The sequence below is a fragment of the Limanda limanda genome, chromosome 10 (assembly GCF_963576545.1).
Source record: "Limanda limanda chromosome 10, fLimLim1.1, whole genome shotgun sequence".
NCBI lineage: Eukaryota > Metazoa > Chordata > Actinopteri > Pleuronectiformes > Pleuronectidae > Limanda > Limanda limanda.
The window spans coordinates 1,878,468-1,888,075 of NC_083645.1; the positions used below are offsets into that span (position 1 = coordinate 1,878,468).

At 40.3% G+C, this 9,608-nt stretch overlaps 1 protein-coding gene and 1 long non-coding RNA gene across 2 annotated transcripts; one reads left to right on the forward strand and one right to left on the reverse strand.

Annotated features, from left to right (window-relative positions):
- The first annotated feature begins 2,672 nt into the window (after window positions 1-2,672).
- LOC133012077 (uncharacterized) lies at window positions 2,673-3,660 on the forward strand. Its single transcript, XR_009680793.1, has 2 exons — window positions 2,673-2,845; window positions 3,238-3,660. It is a non-coding gene; the product is annotated as an uncharacterized LOC133012077 (long non-coding RNA).
- Window positions 3,661-6,641: 2,981 nt separating this feature from the next.
- LOC133012315 (E3 ubiquitin-protein ligase TRIM35-like) lies at window positions 6,642-8,006 on the reverse strand (the record flags this gene model as incomplete). The annotated part of the gene is made up of 1 exon (XM_061080290.1): window positions 6,642-8,006. A coding segment is annotated over exon 1 (1,365 nt), but the record flags the coding sequence as incomplete, so codon positions are not given.
- Window positions 8,007-9,608: the final 1,602 nt, after the last annotated feature.

The following is a 9,608-nucleotide window of genomic DNA, read 5'->3' on the forward strand; positions in this document are numbered from 1 at the left end:
CATGTTTAAAAGTGCTGTGGAGCTTCCAGATCTTGTGGTGCCTGGCGGGAGGGTGATGGAGACGAGGCCAGCGCCGGGTGAAGGAGACACAGTTTGATCATGCTGAAATTTTTCTGATGATCCACTATAATGTCAACAGCCAGGGATGGGGTGGAAATGCAGCCATGTGGCTGTAAACACATAAAGTGGAGCTATTATAAAGTCTCAGCTTGCCTTGCACAAGGGAAAGGGGCTGTGGAGGTCAAGCAGGGATCATTACTTAGCTGCTCCTGTTTATTTTCCCAGAGCATGGCAAGAGAGGAGAGAGCAAAGGGTGTAAAAAACAAACATGCAGGCCATCGCACCCAATGTGTGATGCTGAGTACCACTTCAAACTAACATGAACTGACTTCCTCAGGCATTAAAAGATCATTTTTGGGCTCTAAATTTAAAGAATTATCTTAAATGTTTCCTCACCTGCAGAAAAGTCAAGATATGTGTTATAGTTTTGCTTCTTAGATTCAGTTTTAAATTCAAGAGTCACCATGCATCTACAAAAGCAGAACGCTATCAACTTCATTCACTGCCATAATCTAATTTCTCAGCTGCAGCTTCGTTTTTTATTATAAGTATTTGGCGGAATGCAAGTTGGTGTGTTGAATGAAATCAATGAGAGCTGCTGATGCTATTGAGAGACCATCACTTTCACAGTGTAAATGGCACTATCTATTTAGCAAAAATATACAATCCTTGCAACAAATAAATTGTAAAACAAGGACATAAAGTAGTGTGAAGGTTTAAAGTATTAAATTACTATAGCCATGGGTGTTATTAGCAAATCCTACCTTAAGAAGATAGTTTAAAGTAGAATGCATCCTCAATGCATCTGCCCTGTTTTTTGAACAATTCAATATTTAAAGCAAGATGTTGTAACCTTATTATGTAACATCTAGAGAAAAGGTTGTATGTAAATTTGTAGGGGATAAAACACTTTTCACTACACTAGGGTTTCACATTTGGTTGTTAATAATTTTTAGTTGTGTTATTGTTACACTACTTAAAATTATTAAACAGTTGCATGAATTTTGTCTAATCTTGTTATTGTTGATGGTGCCCAAGTCCTCAACCATTTGCATCTGTATATATTCATCAGAATACTTACTGTTATTAATATATGACTCCATGTAGGGTTGCCCTTCTCTGGAAAACTTGAAGAACATACAATACCTTTTTGATCTTTAATGTCATCAACATTTAATTGCAAAAAATTCATTCCTACCTGTATATCAACTTTGGTTTCATGATTAGCCTTTATCTGTGTCTGTTGTTTTTTTTACTTTTCAGCAGCATTACTCAAAAAGTACAGAACCGATTTGAAAAAAAAGAAAGTGGTGAGATATTGGTAAGCAAAGGATCCATTATATGAATTTTGTTGCACATCTAGTTCAGGGGTGGATCCACAAATGTTGTATCACCTCCCTTAATATTGTGAGTGGCATTTTGCAGCATTTTCTTCAGTTGCTCAGGAAATAATATTTGGATCTTGTTATAAATAATGAGGCATATTTACCCATCCTGGGAGAGGGAAACAAGAGTTAGTTACAAGCAAGAGAGAAACATTAGATACTACACAAAGGAGACAGAAAGCTACCACTGAGATATTGCTGAGAAAACTAGCGATGGCTGAAGTGCTTCTATCTCATTATTACACAAGTCTAAAGCCTTCATGTTCGTAAGACAGCCGCAGGTATTAAGAAATTAATTTGAATGTTAAAAGCCCTCCCAACCACCTAGTCTCTCTTCGCCCACGATATTGACCCTTGTTTGCACTGAGCTTATTAAACGTACAGTCGCACCTCAGAATGCTCTGCTGTAGTTTTTACATTTCAAGAGGAGAGGAGCAGGTCTTTGAGGTGGAGGCCTTTGATTTGTCAGAGGAATCAGAAATGCTGTGATAAGCCCTGATATAGCCACATCTGGGGAGGCCGCCACCCACCGCCTGCTGCTTCTGCCTGTAACCCCTGATCACACAGCCAGCAGGCTCAGAAACTGCCACATAATGGGTGACATGCATACCTATGTATGAAAATGTGCGATTGTGTGTATAGAGCCAGCTTGTTTTTTGTTAACCTATAAAAGAAGGTTTTGATCATGGATAGTGTGCTGGAGGTCCACATGTATAAAAGAGAACAAAGAGGACCCCTGTGCCATCACCACATACCCACAGCCCAGGAAAGGCATTAACAAAGTAGCCACTTTCACACTCTCGGTATGTGTCTCCATATAAGTGTGTCTTTATCCAGGGGGGGGGGGGGGGGTGGCTGGTACATGACAAGAGGAGCTTCAATGAATTGATCTAAAATTCATTTTAGATATGATGAATGGTGTGTGGGTCTACATTGTGGTTATAAATAACATTTCCACCCATCAGGATCAAGATATTAGTTCCATGGAATGTCTTTTTCCTGTGATCACAAATGATTAACGTCAAACTTCCTTTTATCAGTATCAACCATAGACTGTATATATAAATGGACGAAGCGTCCGTGACGTCACCCATTGGTTTCTGCAGAGGGTGAATGAGGCTAGTAGGAGGCGTTCCTCCTGCGCCATCTTGCCGGTGCTGACTCCTCCTCGTTCCTCGCTAACCAATCAATGGGCAAGGACGAGCAGCGTGACTGCTGACTCACAGCTTAGCGACGGTAGACGAGCTCTAGTTTCCTGGTTAGCTCAGGCTACGGCTAACTGGCTACTCGCGACATGCTAACGGCGGAGCTAACGGCTAGCCGAGACATGCTAACCGGCGGAGCTAGCGGCTAGCACTGTACTGTGCCCGGATGGTGGCAAACTTTACCATGAACGAGCAGTAAGTAACCTTGAAACTATACAACAACAAAACCTATTTATTTATATATCATCATAATCATATGCTTACATTCCTCAAGTGGTTTTTAATGTGTAATTTTTATAAGTTATCGTTTATTTAACAAGTCTAATGAATAGATTGAAGCAAGTTAACTTCAGTCGTGTGTTTGTTGTGGCTTGATTTTTTATTTTAATAAGTTAATATAACACCAACGTTGTAAACAGTTCTCATATTAAGAATAGGATGTGGAGTGTTATCAACAGCTCTGTGGGAGATTATCACCTTGAATATTACAGATGAGGTACAAAGACATTTTATCTGTTTGTAAAATGTTTTTATTCTTTCAGTACTTTTATCCAAAGCGACTTACAATATGTGCATTTAACCATCAGGGTACAAACCCAGCACTGCAGCCCCTGATGTCCTCAGCATTTCCTGTGGCAGCAGCAACATGCTGGAGATCTGCAGCGTCAGGCTGGTCAACATGAGGATGACCGGCAACAGCTTCATGTGTTCCTCCCTTAACTAAATATGGCCTGCACCTGTTTAGAGTTGGCTCATTGCTAAGTGTCATGGATAATGGAGTTCATTTCTATATTCATTATAGTTGGATAAAAAAATGAACACTTATTAGAATAATGTTTATCTTTTGCTTTCTGATTTGATACACTTTAGATAAGAACCCAGTGTTTTATTTTTCTTCTCTGCCATTAGAGACAGAACACGGTCAGCACAGCTGTGTCCTTCAAGCTCGTCCGTCCCTAATAAAATGATAGGAAACAAAAAAGTATGGCATTATTGTCGAGGAAGTGATACTTATGAACAAAGTTTGTGTCCTTATTTTCTATGGATATTCAACTATGTATTTGAATATGCTTTTGGATTAAACTGTGCACTACCAAGACAATGAATGTACAGTATGGAGTTCATTCACATTAAAAGTATTGCATATATTATTTAATACATTATGTATTATGTGCAATACTTTGCTTAGACTGTAAGTAATGAAAACACTAGATGAACATTCAACACAAATACAGATATGTTAAGTCATACATGTGCCAGGTTAACTCCTTAACAACTTTTACATGGTAAAAATAAAAAGTTTATTACTTCAAAGTTCATCAGATCATAATCATTTCAGCTTAGGAAATAGGTTGTGTACATCAGCCTCAGCTTCTCTATGTGACTATTCTAGTAAAGTTACACTTCCTATAATTTATTTATAATTAACACAATAATTCAGTGAAGTCTGCCTAAGATTAACGATGTAGAAACAGAAGGTAGCAGACACGTTTAGTTTTCACTGTAACACGTTACAACACAACACCAATACTCTGAATAAAGAGCTTTAGGAGACGTTATGCTACTTTAAACAGCTGCTCTTACAATGCAGATGTGACTTTAAATACTCAGGGTTCAGTTGATCACAGTAAATCTGTTTCTGCAGAATAAGAATCTGTGTCACACAGTCAAGTCAAATGGGATGGTGAGTGAACCAGCTTTATAACATTAGTTATGATACGTGGCGAAGCTAATTGTCCGGACACGTTATCTCCGGACACACACAGTCTCCTCTCTCAGTCTTAAAGATTCATCACCAAACTCTACCGCTTCTCTCTGCTGGGGGAATCAGCGCATCCCGGTGTGTGTGTAGATAAAAACTCCCGTCCGGTCCGGTTAGCCCGGTTAGCATCCTTATTACTGGTGGTCTCTTGACTGCTGGTTAGCGTAGCTAAGCTAGCGAGCCTGCTACAGAGTCACCGGTACCTGGGAATAACTCATTACACAACTAAATAAAAGACTAAACTTCACTTACCACAGAAACGGGAGCACAGACACCTCTAGTTGCTCCGTGTGGAGAACCAGCAGCTCTTCAAACCGTGTTACTCCTCCGATGTGTGGGTGGAAGCCTGTCCATGGTCTCAGCCTGTGTTCAACAGTTAGCCTGTTAGCTCCGGGTGAGCCGGGCAGACACCAGGCTAAGAGTGACAGTCTGTCGACTTTACTGTGACGTCACATGAATTTCAAACCTCTATTTCGCTTAAACGAGAGAGTTAGAATTAAATTCACCCCCCTCAGAGTTATCTTGAAGGAAGAACCTCGCGATTGAGACTAAAACCAAATTTTGAACCATGCTGTAAACAGGTTTAATTCTGCTCTAAAATCGGGCTTTTTAACATGGGAGTCAATGGGACTTTTTTGCTGCTGCAGCCAGGCGTAGCGGCTTCCCATGGAACTGCAGCTTTTTTCACTTCCGCATCGGCTTCATCGCTCAGGCCAGGATGTTGCCCCTTGGTATCAACATCACTATTTTCTGATATTGTCATAACCAACGTCTCTTTGCATGACTACAAGATAAAAACACACATTCTGACGTGGAATATGAACTATTATCATCCATATCACCATTAACACTGACATCATGCTCTTAACAGTCCAGAGCAGCTGTAACCAAACATGTAGCCTCAGGAGTTGTACAAGTGCAAACAGGCAATTGTACATGCTTGTGTTTCTCAAAGGTATTTCACTTCTCATCCAAAAGGATTTTTCAGTTGTAACTGACTAAAGGTCAGTTAGGAATCATCTTCAAGAAAGACAAGCGAGTCCAGTTGCCTACAAAAATGTGTACATCTGATATTATTCATACTCTGCTTCCAACAAATGACTCACTGTAGTGAATAGCTTAAATAGAGTACCCTCTTTGAATAGTAACAATTTGATGATTTGAATATTTAATGTTAATTTTAATAGACAAATTAAACTGTAATGCCTTCATATGTTGATATATTTGGGAAATACAGATCTTTATTGTCTTCCTCAAGCCACTTTGCAAAGCTGGGTCACCCTCATGCATGCAACAACTAGTTTGTACTCCTTGCAGATATCAGAAAATGGACTGTCCTGATAACCACGATATAGATGATAAGCTTGACTAGTGCTCACCCCTAACTTTACAGTGTCTCTGAATTGACCATACCACCAGTATTGATGGGACACACTCCTTTATGTTTATCATATGGTGTCCATTCATCATCATTCTTGCAAATTTCAGCAGAGGCTCAAGCCATTTGTTTGAGGGCTCGGGTCAGTCTAACTTTGTGAAGGTTATCAACTTCAAGTTGATTCAGCAAACTTCCAAGGTGCTGTATGCTCCTCAGAAGCAATGGGTCCTGTTGGCAGCCATTCTGTCCCTGGACATCTTGTTAGGGCCCAGACAGACAGTGAGAAAGTGAGGCCGTATTGAAATTGTAAGGATTATTATTTTTATTTTCCAGGCAAATGAAATGGCTTTTTGAGGGCTTTAACATGCTCAAATTCTTACCAAAATTTGCAGAAAATTATAAAGTTGTGAAAATGTACATATTCTGGAGTAATTTTCAATGGGCGTGAGCAACACCATAACCACGCGTGCAGAGCATTCACAGAACATTGAGACTGCAATAACATTTAATAGTTTCTTAAAAATAGTGTAACAGGAGACACAACTCATTGAGAACAATGTGTATTCAGGTGGAGATAAAGTACAGCACGCTGCAAACATAATCAAAATGATAGGAAACATTCTCCATGAAATTGAAAAACCAACCAAAGATAAAGATCAGAAAATAATGAAATCTTTTTACACATGTGGAAAAAAGAACAGGAGAAATAAAAATTACTGAGAAGCAAAAGGAGAAATAAACAAAGCTTTAGAATAACAAGTTTAACATTTAAATTCAGCAGATTTCTCTTGTAGAAATAAAAATGATGGATAAAATCTTTATCTCTAACTGCTCTGATCCAGCGTCACAGAGACATTCACAGGTAACAGCTTCACTGGGTGATGATGATCTAAAATGCTAAAGTATGGAAACATCTCCTGAGTGAAGGTTTGTGTAAATGTGTGAATGTGTTTGTTGGTATCAAGATCAGAGAACGACAGTTCTCCTCTGTCCCAGTCCAGTTTCACTCTGATTCTCTGGATCTTCTGCACAGAGAGAACAGATGACGTTGATGGTGACTCTGCTGAGTATTTACCTTCATTGAACCTTATTCTCCATAATCCAGACTGATTGATTCCCTTCCTCTGAACAAACTCTGCTCTTACACCCAGTAACCAGTGTGTACTGTCTCCAACCAGGACGTCCCAGCTGTGAGTCCCTGTGTTAAAACTCTCAGATCCCAGGACTAATGGATAATGATCAAACCTCTCTGGATTGTCAGGAAGCTTCTGTCTGTCTCCTCCTCTCAAACTGGTCAGATCTTCAGACAGGACGAGTCCTGGATGAGAAGAGTTTGGGTCCAGAACCACAGGACTGTAGGAGACCTCGTCCTTCATCTTATTCCAGATGTTGAAGCTCAGGTTGCCCAGATGTTTGGCCTCGTCTATCAGAGCTCCTGAGGTCAGCTGTGGGTCATCCATCAGGGGGCACTGCTGGACTCGTTCCACTGCAGCCTTGTAGTTGAGCAGGAACGAGACGTCTTCAGCTCTCAGCTCGTCCTCTGTGGTTCTGATTGTGTCTGAAAGAGCCGTTATGTCTCTGCTCAGAGCCTCAATCTTGTCCTTCATCATCCGACTCTTCTGCTCCTGTTCCTCCCTCAATGCAGCCATCCTGGCCTCCTCTTCCTCCTTCAGAAACTGATGAAGCTTTTTAAACTGCTCCTTGATCTGCGTCTCTGTGAGTCCGGCCTGGACCTTAATGTGTTCTGCTGTCTGCTCAAACTTTACTTTGACACGTTCAAAACCCTGTAACTTCTTCTTCAATCGCTCCAGAGTTTCCTGAAGCTGCTTCTTGTGTTGCTGTGGAGCTTCATCAATGGATCTGAATCTGTGCTCGGTGTGTTTTTCTGAATCCCTGCAGATGACACACACTGGCTGCTGATGGTCCAAACAGAAGAGTCTGAGTTTATCTGAGTGCAGACTGCAGAGAGCATGTGAAGAGCTCTGATCTCTCTCCTGTAAGACGGTCTCACACAGTTTCTTTAACACCAGGCTAACAGGTGGTTCTGACCTTGAAGATCTTCTCTTAAAAAGTGGACACTCTTTTACTTCTTTGTCTTTCCACCAGCTCTTCACGCAGTCTTTACAGAAGCTGTGGCTACATGACATTAGAACAGGATCTCTGAAGACATCATGGCAGACGGGACAGCAGAGATCCTCTTCTGACCTGGAAGCCATTGAGTCTCCAGGTGAAGCTGAAAACAAACAGTCAGTCAGTCACAGCTCCACGAACTTCACTGAGGTTTACTTCCCCTCTGAGTCGAGATGTTTGTTAAACTCACGGTCAGTATGTGGAGCGTCGGCAGGTTGTAGTTTGACTCTTCTCTCCTGTAGCTGGACTCATTAGTTTGGTTTAGTTTGGTTTGGAAGGTAAATGTGATCGTCTGGTTTTCAGCCTGCGTCTCTTTCGAGAGGAACAGATGTTTCCTGGTTTCTCAGGTGTGTCAAGAGAGGGTGGAGCTTGATATGCTGGATGATAAAACCTGTCAAACCTGAAACAAATGTACAAGCAGCTCTGCTGCCAATAAAAACTATGCACCCCCCTTATGGACTACACTCTAACACTTTAACTCTTCACTGTGCCAGATTCATCTGCCTGTGCAATATCAATGGTTCATGTGCAATACATTCACTGTACATATTCTCACACTGCACATATATTTACTGTCTTTACACTGTATACATTAGTTTAATTACATTAATATATTTCTATATTTTTCAATTCCTCACACTTAAGTATTAATGGTAAATGGTTTTGTATTTATATAGCGCTTTTCTAGTCTTGATGACAACTCAAAGCTCTTTACAGTACAGTTGTACATTCACCCATTCACACACACATTCATACAGTGCATCTATTAGCAGCACTTTGTTGTTCTATGGGGGGCAACTGGGGGTTCAGCATCTTGCCCAAGGTCACTTCGGCATGCAGATGGGGAAGACTGGGGATCGACTGCCGACCTTCAAGTTGGATGACGACTGCTCTACCCCTTAGCCACCCACAGCCGCCCATGTTACTTGTTACTTATTACCTCCTGATGTCTTTTTGACTCTTGCTGCTGTAATACTACAAATGTCCCATTGTGGGACTAATAAAGGATCATCTTATCTTATCATATCTTAAATCCACGATTTTCCAGATCATTTAAAATCAAAACGATGCAACTTCACTGACCTGAGTTTGACTTGTTTTTAATAAATTCTGGGTGATAATTCAAAGTTAATTAATTAAACATAATAATCCTTGGTAAAAGTACTCTCACTGCTCTGTTTGAAAATATATTTAATATTTATTTTCCTATATTCTTCTTATATAATTTTCACGAGTGATAATACCTGACAGGTTGTACATCCCTTAATTGTAATGGAGGATGTTGGGCCTGACAACCACCTCTGCTTTGCATCAGGTGCTTTGGCTCTGCACAATCCATTCTCATTGTGAGCATACAAACTTGGAGGGCAGCGCCTCACTCATGACGTGCGTCATGAGTGACCATTCTTATTATAAAAATAACTCTAAGCAGTTTCATGTTTTACTGCATGTGATGACGATGTGATGTGCAGCCACACACACTTAGTCTTTGCATGTTAGTGAACATTAACTGAATGTCTCTTTACTGGAGTTGTTGTGCCATTTTATAAATGCATCATTGTAATTATTATGTATTATTATTAAAATAAAACATTACAGTACTACATTATCATAAATAGCCAATCGCAATCACCCCAAACAATTATGATGATTCCTTATTTCTAAAGTCTCCCTTTTTTTATTTGCGT